We start from the raw sequence: 15,426 nt of genomic DNA, 5'->3' as shown, positions 1-15,426 counted from the left end.
GGCCGATTGATATTTTTGGTTTTATGGCATTCAAATAAAAAATTTGATCACTCAGCGGGACTCGAACCCGCATCCTTTCGCGCCATTCCGGGGCGGATGCTTGACCAACTCAACCACTCGTGACCCGCCAGAGCGATCAAATTTATTCTATTCTTTCAGTTTTATGTGTCTAAGGGACACACCGCGCGCCATCTATTGAGACGATTAAGTTTGGGGCCCTTGATTAAGGCGCTTCTGGACTGCTTATTAAGTATTGGGGCCCCAAATAATTACCATCACTATTGTCTTTTTATCTTTTATATGTCTCTCCTTTTGTTTCCTCGTATACATTTTTACATCGATATATATTTTTTTCCTTTTATATTAATATAATTATGTGACCAAAAGTTAAATACAATATAATATCCTATCTTTATTAATTGATTGTTTTTTTTTTAAACAATTTAAACTAACGAATGTGTTTTAATAAAGGACAGAGAAATCTATTCTACAAGATATAACTTTTTGGTGCATATATCTTACCGAGAAATAATGTCATAATCATACAGTGTGACTTAGCAAAGGTATCACTTTAACTGTCATTTAATAAAGAAAACAGTCTTAAGTGAAAAGTAATCTGTAGACTGTATATTTACTTTATCATATAATATAACTAGCGGTCCGTCCCGGCTTCGCCCGTGGTACCTACATGTTTAAACTATCCTATCTCTCAAGTTGGATCGAACTGCACATGGTGTGGGATTTTTATTATAATCGGTTAAGTGGTTTAGGAGTCCATTGAGGACAAACATTGTGACACGAGATTTATATATATTAAGATGATAATGTTATATAATTTATCAGGAAAAGAAGACGGTTTGGGCGTGGAATGTCTCCGAGACGCGGGTCTGATAGCGGGCGAAACTGCGAAGGCGTATGAGGATATAGTCACTATGTCCGTCGTCACTTGTAGGGCCATCGGCATCGGGGCTTATGTTGTTAGGTATGTATATACTTGTAAACTAGTTATAAACTCGCAGGTTTGTCTGCGTAGTTAAAGAAAAATAGCAGCAGTTTTCATGTCACATTTTTAATATAGCGTCATCTATGAAAACGAATAAAATGCGTATCATGACGAACTTTTCGGACACACTGTATATCACTCTCTTCACAAACATTTTCTATGTGTTGGGGAAATAATTCAAATCGATTAACATTATTTTGTGATATCAAAACATGTTTATTTATTACAGAAATTTCTCAGATATAAAACAAAATAACGATAAGCATTAATTATCAATGGAACAGACCTTTCCTTACCTTTAATAAAATTAATAATTTCGATTGTCTTCCTCCAGGCTTGGTCACCGAGTAATCCAAGTGGAGTCCTCCTACATTATCCTAACGGGATATATGGCACTTAACAAAGTGCTCGGTAAACCGGTGTACGCTAGTAATAACCAACTGGGCGGTGTTCAAATAATGCACAACAATGGCGTCTCTCATGCTGTGGCTCCTACCGACTTGGAAGCTATAAGGAGGACTGTTAAATGGCTCTCTTATATACCTAAGGTAAGGAAAAAGAGATTTTTGGGGAGAAAATAGGGTAATCATCTTTAGAGACACTTTAGGCAGGCAGTAAGCAAAGTAACAATACCTAATTGAAAAATCAAATAAATTTAAGGTAAGGAAATTGTTTCATTTATGGATCAAATGAAAGAAATTATTTGTAGTGTAATATTTTAGGATATGACACATTAAGTAACAACGCCTAATTTGAAAGTCGAATAATGCATAAAAATATATTTATTTATTACTGAATTAGTTTAATGATTTACAGAGAGACAACAAATAAAGATATTAATGAATTTGATAAATTACATCAAATTCATTAATATCTTTATTTGTTAATGGGTACTGAACTTTAGGATAAAATTATAATTGGTATTTTATAATTGTAATTCCATATGCCTTGACGGGTAGGATATGGCTGGACCTCATTATTGTATAACACCAGAATTGTATCCATGTTCATGGAATAAAATATTTGAATTTGAACAAACAACTCAGATAATAAATAATACATTTGATATCATTTCTTTTAGGACAAACTCAGCATGGTACCAATAATACGTCCAGCAGACCCAATAGACCGGCCAGTAGAATGGTATCCTCCACGTACCGCGTACGATCCCCGTCTATTGCTGACCGGTGAGCCGGGAAAACCGGGATTCTTTGATGTGGGCTCGTTTGATGAGCTTATGAAGCCCTGGGCACAGACTGTGGTCACTGGTAAGTGTTAAAAAAACCAAAAAATACGCTACACTACACTTCGCTACACTGCAACACTCTATATTATAACATGATACACTATACCACATTATATCATGATATACAGGGTGTAATCGTTAAGTGTGCACAGGCGATTATTCCGGAACTATTGCAGATATCAAAAAACTTTAAACTGATATCGAAAGTACTTAACCTAATGAGTAAAATGGCTATAATAATTTTTTTTAAATAAAACGAGAAATATCTAAACGTACGTACTTTCGATATCAGTTTAAAGTTTTTTGATATCTGCCATATTTTCGGAATAATCGCTTGTGCACAATTAACGATTACACCCTGTATTATATCATGATATATTATATCATGCTACACAATAACACGCTACACTACACCACGCTACACTACAACACTACACTACACCATAACAAACATAATTCTATACACCATTTGTACATATAAAGTACATATATACACAACATAAATATTTAAGACAACAAAATAAATACAATTACCTTCTAAATAAACTAACTAAAACACTATTTCCCAGGTCGTGCCCGTCTCGGCGGTATACCAGTGGGAGTGATAGCAGTGGAGACACGCACAGTGGAATTCACTTTACCCGCTGATCCGGCTAATTTGGACTCGGAATCGAAAACTTTGCAACAGGCTGGTCAGGTAAATAAATAGTTTTACACCGAGTGTTTTATGACGTGACAACGTCTTATGATTCGATAGAGCCGGCTGCACACACGAAAAATATGACTCATGTGGCGTTACCTCGCTCTGAGGCGTTCCATGTAAGGCTTGAAGTGCAAGCGAGAGCGCGGAACGAGCGACAAAGAAGCACAATCGGACGTTGTCACGTTCAACTATCGTCAGTAAACCGACTTTCCAGACAACCAATTTTTTTACGATTTTTGTGTACCTCTTGCCATGAAATTTTATAAGATCGTACAATATGTGCTACTGAAAAAGAACATAAAATGATGATGACGACATTTTAAAGTTCAGAATATCAGATTTTATTTATTTATTTAAACCCATATTTCAATTTGATTGACATTGTTCTTATGACACTTCGATCTGTTTGGGAACTTATATTTCATGTACTATAATGTAATATGCTATAAAATCGAATGTAATAAATAAAATTTTGATACTTCTATCGAATTGGAAAACTGTAATTATGTGTGTGTTTAAATAAATAATGATGGTGTTGATGAAATTTCCCAGGTTTGGTTCCCGGACTCAGCGTACAAAACGTCGCAAGCCATTAACGATTTCTCCCGGGAAAATCTGCCCATCTTCATATTCGCCAATTGGCGAGGTTTCAGCGGTGGTCAGAAAGGTATGTATAATCTGTGATTATCTGTGCAATTTGTATCTGTGCTTTTGCCTTTACTAATCAAGTATTTTAGAATTATCGGTGCATTTGTGCCTTTATTTTAAATAAAAAAAACTAGCTTTCCGCCCGCGGCTTCGTCCGCTTAAAACTATCCTATCTCTCAAGTTGGATCGAACTGCACATGGTGTGCGAATTTTATTATAATCGGTTAAGTGGTTTAGGATGTTCATTGAGGACAAACATTGTGACACGAGATTTATATTTAATATTAAGATTAAGAATTAAGATTTTCTCTAAGATATCAGAGTGTGCTTGAAGAGCTCGATAATATTATGTAATAGTTTTTCTCTGAATTGTGAGATTCCCCTTCGTTGATTATAAATAAAACAAGACAATACCAACAATGATCTCAATTTTATATATAGTAACTTTAAATTAATTACGTATTTTAGTAATTCTATCAAAAAACTTGGCAAAGGCCTTTCTAATAATATTTTAATACCCACTTATATTTTCACTCATTTATATTATTAGACATGTACGAGCAAATACTCAAGTTCGGCGCGGAAATAGTTCGCGCTTTACGCAATGCGACTGCCCCAGTGATAGTGTACATACCCCCGGGGGCAGAACTACGAGGTGGGGCATGGGCCGTGGTCGACCCCAGCGTGAACAGCGCTAAGATGGAGATGTACGCCGATACTGAGGCCAAGTAAGTGAATCAAGTATAAGTGACGCATAAATCACGCAAAAGTCACCATGAATCACCCAAAAGTCACCATGAATCAAGCAAAAGTCACCATGAATCACGCTAAAGTCACGATAAATCACGCAAAAGTCATATTATTATTAAAATAGTTAACAATTTTCATTTAAAAAATAAATCACGCAAAAGTCACAATTAAATCACACGCAAGTCACGCATAAACAAACTCTATTGTTTCCCCGTTATTAAACTAGATTTTTTATTCAAAATCATAAAGTAAATGAAAGAAGTATGATAAAATCTTTAGTCAATACAAACTTTCCGCCCTATTGTGAAATTTTTAGGGATGAAATTGTATTTCTGTTTAAGTCAAGAGGTTAAGCAACGGCTGGTACCATCGTAAATTGGATGGGTGACTTTTTTTTTGCAGCTGCTTTTTTAACGGAAGCAATGGTGTCGCGAGTCTGACTTGACTTTTTTTTTAAATTAAAACTGTAATAGTTTTAAATTATTATAATTTTACAGGGGTGGTGTGTTAGAACCGGAGGGTATAGTCGAGGTGAAATTCAAACAGAGGGACATATTGAAAACTATGCACCGTTTGGATCCAGAATTGTTAAGATTGGACGCAAGGATAGCTGGTAAATATATTGTTTTATGCGTAGTATATTAAAAAAACCACCCGCCTCCTTGGTACAGTGGTTGACGCGTGAGCGTAGCACCGAGGGGTCCTGGGTTCGATTCCCGGTGGAGACGAAGAAAAAAATGTCTCGGTCTGGCAGGATACAGAAGGCTGATCACCTAATTATCCCTAAAGAAAATCGATCAGTGAAACAGATGTATAATGCATCTGCCCCTTACCCCACTACATGGGATTCACTTTTATATTAAAAAAAAAAAACAGTAGAATTTTTTAATACTTTTTTTAACTGGTAATTTGGAAAATTTGTCAAGGAGATGTTGCTTTACTAATAATTATTAAGGTCTTGTTGCATTCAGTTACTGAAATTTGAATTAACTTTTGCGTTTTGATGTGAGAACAATAATTATGGATTTTGTAAAAAAAAAAAAGTTTTTTAAACATAATATTATATAATATATAGAATTTAGAAATAAAGAATGTGTGTATGTATGATTTACGATATTTAAAATTTAAATTTCACTTTTAATTCTCAAATATGATTTTAATATTTTAATTTATTATTACAGAAATTAAGGAACAAATTAAGGAGTTATCAAAGAATTTAGATAGAAGAGGGTCTATAGATGATGTTCTTATAAGGACGGATGCGGGTGGACAGGGTAAAGTATAATATTAATATAATAGAAATTAATCTAATTATTATTAAATATATATATATATATATATATATATATATATATATATTTACATCATACAATCTTTTTGGCGTCATGCACGTCGTGCATCATTACGACGTCCCCCAGTTTCGCTTGCTTTTTTTAACATGTGTTAATGAATATTGCTTAGTTTTTCAATAGCCAGCTCCGTGGGGTACGTCATTTACGGATAATTAAATTTTTCGCGATATTCTTCTTGCGTTCGTGCCGCAACATTTTTGAGCCCCGAACCATGGTCATAAATTATAGGCGTCCTGGATATATTGATCGTGATTTACCTATTGCATCGACTATCTAGCGTCCTCATTGATAGCATGAACGGCATTTGTGAGTGCGACGTTGCCAGATTTCGGTTTACTATATCTTTCTTTTATTAACGCTTGTCTTTTCATTTATACCAATTTAGTCAGATCTATACATATACGGATGCACATTATTTTTATATCATTAAAAAATAATCTCTATCTACACGTATTAGTAACAATGGATTTTGATAAAGTTTAGTACACAAATCTATACTAATATTATAAAGCTGAAGAGTTTGTTTGTTTGTTTGAACGCGCTAATCTTGGGAACTACTGGTCCGATTTGAAAAATTCTTTCGGTGTTAGACAGACCATTTATCGATTAAGGTTATAGGCTATCATCACGCTACGACTAACAGGAGTGGAGTCACGGGGGTGAAACCGCGCGGAGCAGCTAGTAGTTTATAATAAGATAAAGAAAATTAAGCTCCTGTCTGTAATTTTTACATGAAAAATCGCAGTTAGTTGCTAAAATAACAAGCATTTAATTATGTACATGTTTATCTTGTCTATTTTTTATAAATTTAAGACAAGTAGGTAGGTAATAACTTCATTTGTGGGTCAATAGGTATATATAGGTATGATAAAAATCGGGATTGTATCCTACCATGGCCTGAACCAATATTATATATATGGATGTCAAATATTATATACGGACGTCCAATATCTATATACGGACGTCCAATATCTATATACGGACGCCTAATAGCTATATACGGACGCCTAATAGCTATATACGGACGTTCAATAACCTGACTACTTTAATTGTAAAAATACGGCACTATTTGCGGCAGTACTGTTTGGCTACTAACAAGCTACTGTATGATGGAAATACTGTTACCAATCGTGTTGCATCACTTGCACCATATTGGATTATTCCCATTTGTCCCCACAGATTTCCCAGGGATCAATGGGAATTATTGGCATTTAGTAGGAAGAAATATTTTTAGAGAGAAGAAGAAAGATTTTGAGAATATCCCACTAGATTTGAATTGAACATTCGTATAATATAGCAATTGGACGTCCGTATATATAGCTATTGAGCGTCTGTATATAGCTATTGGCCGTCCGTATAAAGCTATTGTACGTCCGTTCAATATAAACATATTAATTACTAGCGGTCCGCCCCGGCTTCGCCCGTGGTACATATTTACGTTTTCTCTACATAAGAACCATCCTCGTACTTCAAGGAATATAATAGAAAAGAATTATCGAAATCGGTTCAGCCGTTCACACGTGATGCCGTGACAACGCGAAACGGGTGCAGACCCGCCGCCTTTTTATAGCTCCCGCCGCGAAGCGCGTCGAACGCGGCAACTGATACACAAAAATAATCCTTATGGCATGTAATTCACGCGCGATGACTTATAGCGTATTTCATGTATAACTTTGGTGTTTCTACACCGATTTACATGATTCTTTTACTATAACCTGCCCAGGAGTATGAAGAATAATTGTGCCAAATTTCGTTAAAATCCGTCGTGTAGTTTTTGTTTCTATAACGAATATACAGACAGACAGACAGACAGACAGACAGACAGACAGACAGACAGACAAACAAAAATTTTACTGATTGCATTTTTGGCATCAGTAGCGATCCCTTATCACCCCTTCATAGCTTTTTTTTAAATATATTTCATGTACAGAATTGGCCTCTCTACAGATTTATTATAAGTATAGATGTTGTTATATTAACTGAAAGTTACGTTCGTGGTCTTTTCGCTTTAAATCTTATGGCTTATAAAGAATTTCACCCACTACCGTCGCTTAAATTTCCTCCAATTTGGTAACATTTTTCATTACTGCTCCACTCCTATTAGCTTTAGCGTGATATATTATATAGCTTTTGGACTTCCTCAATAAATGAGCTATCCAACACTGAAAGAATCAAATTAATCAAATCGTACTAGTAGTTCCTGAGATTAGCGCGTTCAACCAAACAAACGAACTCTTCTGCCCCGTAGGTGATAGCTTGATAATATGTAGCCTATAGCCCGACCTCTTAGTAATATTCATGCAAAATTTCAAGTAAATCCATGCAGGAGTTTTTGAGTTTATCCCGGACGTACATAGTACATACAGACAAACAGACAAAAATTCTAAAAACTATATTTTTGGCTTTTATATCGATTGTAGATCACGCCTCAAGTATTATTTTAAAAAATTATTCAATGTACAGTTTTGACTTTCCTACGATTTTATTATAAAATAAAATATGTAAATGAATTAAAAAAAAAAATGTTGTGTGGTTTTATGAAACCACGGTAAAAGTGAAACTTTCCGAACACTGCTTTATACCTACTCGGCAGCCGACCGTCACGCGACATGCGCTACACAGACCAAAAAGTTTGAGATGATGTAATAAAAGTTTCACTTTAAAATTGTTTTATTTCAGGCATGTAAATCCCATATTGTTTTTTATTATATGTATAGATATGGATTTACTAAACATTTTTGGCAGCATTATCATCAGCAAACTCGGGCTCCTAATGATACGCAACGCGTACACCTCCTACGGCGAATATTGCAGTCAGTGGTAAATATTATGATTGTGATCTAATGTTGCGAACGAGCTGGCAACGTCGCAGTTGTGGACGCCAAATACGCGGAGTCGGAGTCAGGAAATCCCCGAGTTATACGACTGTAAATATACGCGCGACAGCAGCGCCTCATCTGCGCTAAGATTTCTTCTCGAACTTTTTAATATATTATTGCAGCCATTTAAGCGATATTTTGGCATCTATCGATATTTGTCCTACGGTTTGTTAGGACCAATAGGACGTAAATGCCACTGGCTATCAAAGTGGCGTCCAGTATTCGGACGCCAAAAGCAGGTGGACGCCAGTTTAAATGCATTTTTGTCTTCAGAGGACGGCTGTTTGTTTGAGGGATAAATATATATATATATATATATATATATATATATATATATATATATATATTGACAAAAATCTTAACCGCATACAAATTGTCAGAACTAGACAAAATTTTAAATGGGACCAATTGGAATAAACCAGCTATCATATAAAAAAAGAATCATTAAAATCGGTTTACTCAGTCAAAAGTTCTGTGGTAAAAAACTTAAAAGAAAATGCAACATGACAACAAACAACAACTTAAAAGACAATGCAAAAACTGAGAACCTCCCCTTTTTTTGAAGTCGGTTGAAAAAACTTACGGTCACTAATATAGTTCAATATATTGCAGTAAAAAAAAATTGTCTATTTTTGATAATTTTCAAATAAATAATAATATGTTTCTATTCACATTAAATGTTTTTATTCGCAGCTGAAACTAAAATAAGGGAATTGGATAGTGATTTACAAGCGGCCGAGAAGAAAGTTAAGGCTAGGGAAAAGGAATTGGCTCCTGTTTACCACCAGGTAAGTTATTTATACAAATAAATCAATATTAATATAATACTTATTATATAATATTTATCAGGTGAGATTGTGGTCAAGCTCTTCCCTATCGACAATAAAAAAAAATGGGAAAGTTTGTGAGGATGGATTTATGTATGTCTGTTACTCTTTCACGGAAAACCTCTGAACGGATTTTGATTTAGTATATTAAAAGTTGTTTTTTGCAAATGTTTTTTTTTTTTTTCAGACTATGTAAGCAATAAGATACAGCAATTTTGTATGTAATAAAAACTAACTGTAATTTGTTTTTTGCTGAAATAAAGTCCCCACCTGTCACAAATTTATCTTCTTTACGGACAAATAGGTGATCAGCCTTCTGTGTCCTGGCAGAAAGGCGTATTTTTTGTCCCCACTGAGAATCGAACCCTGGACATATTATCCCCTCTTAAATCAATTTTACGCTCATAAATTTACTACTATACTATACCAAGACTGTCGGAATTGTTTTCCTTAGGTTATCCATATTTGGTGGTATATGGGGCATTTAATTGGTATAATTTGGTTCACATATTGTCATTGTTAGCTTATTTTCAATTATAGATTTTCAAAAGTATTATTCAATATCGTCAGCGGTACAAGATATTCTAAAACCATCATTGAAAAATAGATATAGTACAAGATCTTATACACATACACAGGTCACGTGTCCTGACGCGAGTTTAAGATTTTATACCCATTACAGAAAGTGCTCAACGCTAAAGAAGTTTTCACTTTAAATCATTTAATTTCATAACAGATCGCGGTGCAGTTCGCGGGTCTACACGATACCGCGGAGCGCATGCTCGAGAAGGGCTGCATATCGGACGTTGTTCCGTGGCGTAAAGCCCGTTGCACACTGCACTGGCGCCTGCGCAGGCTGTTACTGCAGGCTGCTCAGGAGCGGCGGGTAGAAGCCGCGGGGCAAGGGGCTGCGGCGGCCACACTGCGGCGCTGGTTCGGGGAGGATCGCGGGGAACCCCACGCCCACCGCTGGGAACACGATAACGAAGCAGTGTGCACTTGGCTTGAGAAACAATCAGCTGATCCGGATTCGGTGTTAGAACGCAACTTGCGCTGTGTGAAGCGTGACGCCGCGTTGCGAGCTGTGGCCGCGCTGTTGGCCGAGCTGGCCCCGCCCGCACGCCACGAGCTGCTGCGGGAACTGGCTCAGCTCGACCCGCTGCACTTGCCTGAGTAGACGCAATATATTATTTATGTTATGATGGTGTTTTATTTGTCCTTTCCTTCCTATCCCCGAGTAGACCCGCCGCACAATAAACTATTTATGTTATGACATTGTTTTATTTGTTCCCTTTCCTATCTCCGAGTAATCATAAATAAAATAGCTGCGCTTTTACCCGCATTACTCCGCTCTTGTTAGTCGTAGCGTGATGATATATTATAGCCTATAGCGTTCCTCGATAAATGGGCTATCTAACACCGTAAGAATTTTTCAAATCGGACCAGTAATTCCTGAGATTAGCGCGTTCAAACAAACTTTTCAGCTTTAAAATATTAGTATAGATCTGTATAAAAGTTGGAATATAATGTGTATTTACTACTAGCTGCTCCCCGCGGTTTCACCCCCGTGGATCCGCTCCTGTTGGTCGTAGCGTGATGATATATAGCCTATAACCTTCCTCGATAAATGAGCTTTCTAACACCGAAGGAATTTTTTAAATCGGACCAGTAGTTCCCGAGATTAGCGCGTTCAAACAAACAAACAAACTCTTCAGCTTTATAATATTAGTATAGATTTATATGAGAGTTGTTTTATTTGATCACCCTTTCCTTTCCCATCCTATGAAGTTCTCGTTGAGACATAATTCGATTTATCATTACCTAATTATCGCAATGTAATTCGAAAACTACTTGACAGATTTGAAAAATTCAGTATTTTAGTTTGTCTGTTTATTATTTATGCGTAAATCATACAAAACTGGGTAGATTTTGAGTTTTGACAATTTTTTTACATAGTGATACTGACGGTTCCACTTATTTGTTCACCCTTTCGTTATGCTATGAGGTTTTGAACCAAAAATACGTTCGCATCGCGTTCGTGTCGACTAATAGTTTTTCTTTGTTACGATCTAACTCGAATATTGCTTGAAAGATTTGATACATTCAGTATTTTAGTTACTCAGCTTTAATCACATAAATATCGTAAACAATAGCATTGTATTTCACGAAACCACCGCGAATTCATATATTCGATATGAAACTGTGCGTTTAACAGCAATTCTATTTCTTCATCAGTAAAAAAGCTCAAAAAAACATTATTTTATTTCATTACACAAGTTTTTACATTATAGAGATAATTGACACTGCTCATTTCAATTACCTTTAGCAACTAACCGACAGTTAGTATTATTAATTATTTAGAGTTAATTCTGTAAAATCATATCGTACAATTTTAAACATTCCAGAAAACGCATTTGCAAGAGCAATATTATTTTATTAAGGGTTATATGAAGCGCATATCTAATGTGAGAGCTTTGCTCTAACTCCGAGACACGGTTAGAATGTTTGCGTAAATTCATTTATTTATATTAATTACAATTTTTAAACTTTACACTATGTAATAAGCAAAAAATTGTCATATGTAAGTTTATAAAAAAACGTATGACACAAACTAATTTTCTTTTAATTGTGATGTACCCAGTTTAACTCTCAAGACGAAGACGAATCTATTGACACCATTCACATGAAAATACGACAAGCCGTTTAGGCTCTATGACGTGCCAAAGAAATATACATACATACACTTGAAAAGATAACTCTCCTTCGGTCGTAGTCGGGTAATAACATGTTTATGTAATACATAAGTATCAATTATTATAGTAGGGGAGCCCAAGAGGGGGATTTTGGGATTTACTCGAGCGCGTCAGATTACTATAAGGGACGGTACCTTAGCTATTCATTAGTACCTCTAGTCAATATGAGCAGTTATGGTTGGTGGGTGCGCTCAGGGGCCCCGCTGGAAAATTTGAATAATCCATAATTCCCTAAGGTTGAGCTCGAATCGTCAGATTAGCGAAATGGGGACTTCTTATATTGTAATTAACCCCCCCATATATTAATCTGACGCGCTCGAATAATATTACTTTAATTTTTTACCCTTTCTTCATAGCGATTAAATCGCCACTTAAATCGTCAGATTAACGTATACTTTTTTTCAGTGACGTCCTGGAGCATGCAAAATATCAATATCTAACGCGCTCGAGTATTTCCAAGCCAATTTTTTTCTTTTTTAAATTAAAAAAAATCAAAAAACCCTTCCCCACCGCTAAAAGTGAAAACATTATAGGACCTTTTTTTCTCGCTATGGTCTAATCTACCAATTCTAATAGGTTCCCGTGACGCTCGAGTAAATCCACATTTAGCATCCTGGGCTCCCCTACTATTGTGTATGAACTTTTTAAAGAAGACCTAAGATATTTTGATTCAGACTGAACAATGTTGTGAATATGTAAATATACTTGAAGAAGCTAATGAAATATTTTATGCTATTCATATTTCTGACTGTACCGATTTAACTCATGCCTGGTATTCGTGTGAAAGGAAAATAAAACACATATTTATGATTAAAATAATTTCTATATTTTCTACAATTAGATGAACTTAACAACAAAATTAAGTACTAAATAAACTTTAGGACATGACAGTTAAGTGCAAATTGACTAAATCACAATAATTGGCTATGAATACAAATAAAAATAATTCAATACATAACATAGAAATTAAAATACTGGTACGTTTGTATCACAACATTTCTTATTTCAACTAAAAGTACGTAATGGCTTCAAGTACAATAATAATTCTACATCTCAACAGCACCGCTACGAGCACTCATCCTGTTCATATTTTCTTTAATAAGTAGTATTTATATATAACACTTTGTATAAAATCAAACATTTGGCTTGTTTGAAGATAAAATCAGGGATTCCCAAACTATAAAAGTAATAATTTAATAAATTCCATACTAAAACAGTTTGGGAATCCCGAGATGTTAATCGAACAATCTTACAATGAACTTACATACCTATATTGGAACGTCAATAAATTATTAGCATTGTATTTCACGAAACCAGCGCGAATTCATTACATTCCATATGAAACTGTGCGTTTGACAGCATTTATATGTCTTCTTCAGTACAATTTTCATTCACAAAAGCTCAAATAACCATTATTTAATTTATTTACTCAATATTTTACATTATAGAGATAATTGACACTGGTCATTTCAATTATTACCTTTAGCACCTAAATAAAAGAAATTGAGGTAATCCGACAGTTAGTGTTACATATTATTATTTAGAGTTAATTCTGTAAAATCATATCGTACAATTTTACATTTTCTAGAAAACGCATGCAATATTATTTTATGAACGATTTTATGAAGCTTTCTAATGTGAGAGATTTCTCTAACTCCGCGACACGGTCAGTATTTTTTTGTTGTTTTATTCGTAAATTATACTGTATTAAAGTTAAAGCAAGTGAAGGATCAGTCTTCAAAGTTTATTAAGATTTTTAGTAGGATATAAAAAATCAGCTCATAAATAACTTCTAGTTTTTAGTGTAAAAAGCGAAGAAAAGTTTTGATGTCAAATAAAAACTACGTAACTAGTAAGTCATTGGATAAAAATTGGACAGTTTTTTGTACTGATATTGAAATATAAATAAATTAGAAATTGTTCATTTTGGTGTTATTAAATAGGTGCCATGTGTGAGTAGTAATGTTAAACAATTCTTGAGTTTTTTTTGTATATTCTGTTATAAATCGTAAATAATGTTTTATATTCGAGTAAATATGAACAATAATGATTTTTCATATAAATTAAGTAATTTGTTAATTAAATTCGAGAATGTATCCGAGGTTCCAGTAATAACACGAAATTTAAGTTGTTCGCCAAAAAACACCATAATCTTCATAAAATCTTAAATAATAAGTACTTTTTAAGTAATTTGTTCTAGTTTTAATTATAACAAAAAAGTAGTAAATATAGTATCAAATACAAAATAAAATAGAAATGCTTATGAATAAAAGAACATAATATAACTTCACATTATGCCTTTTTCTTTTATTTCTACAAAAAAGGCTAACTTACAATACTTTTTACACAATAATTTATATCCAAATTCACTTCGTATTATATAATTATAAATCATAGTAGGTAAAATTTTCTTAGAATGTCATAAAAATAAAAAATTAACACTTTTCATATGGAATTATATCTTTTTTTCTTTAAAATTGACTTTTTTAACAGTTATAATAAGTACAATATAAAGAACGTGTTTCAAAATGCACTATACAAGGCACTTACAATTCTAATACCAGGGAAATAATGTCTATAGAGGTACATAATATTATAAAAGCCACAATATTCATAACTAGCTGTGCTCCGCGGTTTTACCCGCATTGCTCCGCTCCTGTTAGTCTTAGCGTGATGATATACAGCTTATAGCCTTCCTCGATAAATGGGCTATCTAACACCGAAAGAATTTTTCAAATCGGACCAGTAGTTCCCGAGATTAGCGCGTTCTAACAAACAAACTTCAGATTTATAATATTAGTATAGATTAACAGATAATTTTAACAATTTAATAAATTCTATATATTTCGTTTTTACAATAATAGTATAAATTCATTTATTCGTAAGTATAACAGGCAGTGAATATATATTTTTCTTCTATTATTGATGCTTCTTCAACTCTTGATGTTTTTTGTAACTCTGAAATAATAAAAAAATCATATAAATATTATTAAATTTTACAATAAAATATAAAGAGAAAGAGAACTTAAAATCCTACTCAGATTGTACATGCAAAAGTTTTGCTTGATGATTATCATTTAAAATCGTCAAAACGGATGAATCAAATTTGATAAAAGTTAGTATAGCTTATAGTTCAGATTAGCATACAGACCTATCGCTTACAATCAAAGTTGCTATAGGGTACAATCTTTAATGAACACAAAACTTCAACAAATAATATCCTGTCCTACTTCCTTCCTACTAATATTATGAATGCGAAAGTTTG

General features: G+C 34.1%; 2 protein-coding genes across 2 annotated transcripts in view; one reads left to right on the top strand and one right to left on the bottom strand.

Moving 5' to 3' along the window:
• ACC (acetyl-CoA carboxylase) overlaps window positions 1–10,607 on the top strand; it is a 55,040-nt gene extending 44,433 nt beyond the window's left edge. The window contains exons 41-50 of the mRNA XM_090118630.1: window positions 844–982; window positions 1,338–1,551; window positions 2,085–2,271; window positions 2,819–2,946; window positions 3,505–3,619; window positions 4,151–4,328; window positions 4,848–4,963; window positions 5,532–5,624; window positions 9,275–9,369; window positions 10,145–10,607. Coding sequence (XP_089974756.1) covers window positions 844–982; window positions 1,338–1,551; window positions 2,085–2,271; window positions 2,819–2,946; window positions 3,505–3,619; window positions 4,151–4,328; window positions 4,848–4,963; window positions 5,532–5,624; window positions 9,275–9,369; window positions 10,145–10,585 — 1,706 coding nt within the window. The 3' untranslated portion in view covers window positions 10,586–10,607. The remainder of the gene's footprint in view (window positions 1–843; window positions 983–1,337; window positions 1,552–2,084; window positions 2,272–2,818; window positions 2,947–3,504; window positions 3,620–4,150; window positions 4,329–4,847; window positions 4,964–5,531; window positions 5,625–9,274; window positions 9,370–10,144) is intronic.
• Window positions 10,608–12,982: 2,375 nt separating this feature from the next.
• Window positions 12,983–15,426, bottom strand: part of LOC149895748 (putative multidrug resistance-associated protein lethal(2)03659) — a 55,877-nt gene continuing 53,433 nt past the window's right edge. The window contains exon 33 of the mRNA XM_090118468.1: window positions 12,983–15,119. Within this exon, the coding sequence (XP_089974594.1) occupies window positions 15,081–15,119 (39 nt within the window). The 3' untranslated portion in view covers window positions 12,983–15,080. The remainder of the gene's footprint in view (window positions 15,120–15,426) is intronic.

The sequence above is a fragment of the Colias eurytheme genome, chromosome 30 (genome assembly GCF_061535395.1).
Source record: "Colias eurytheme isolate Ceu_HAF_F1 chromosome 30, ilColEury1 Martin Lab GWU primary, whole genome shotgun sequence".
NCBI classification, from domain to species: Eukaryota; Metazoa; Arthropoda; class Insecta; order Lepidoptera; family Pieridae; genus Colias; species Colias eurytheme.
This window is presented reverse-complemented; position numbering and strand designations above follow the sequence as displayed.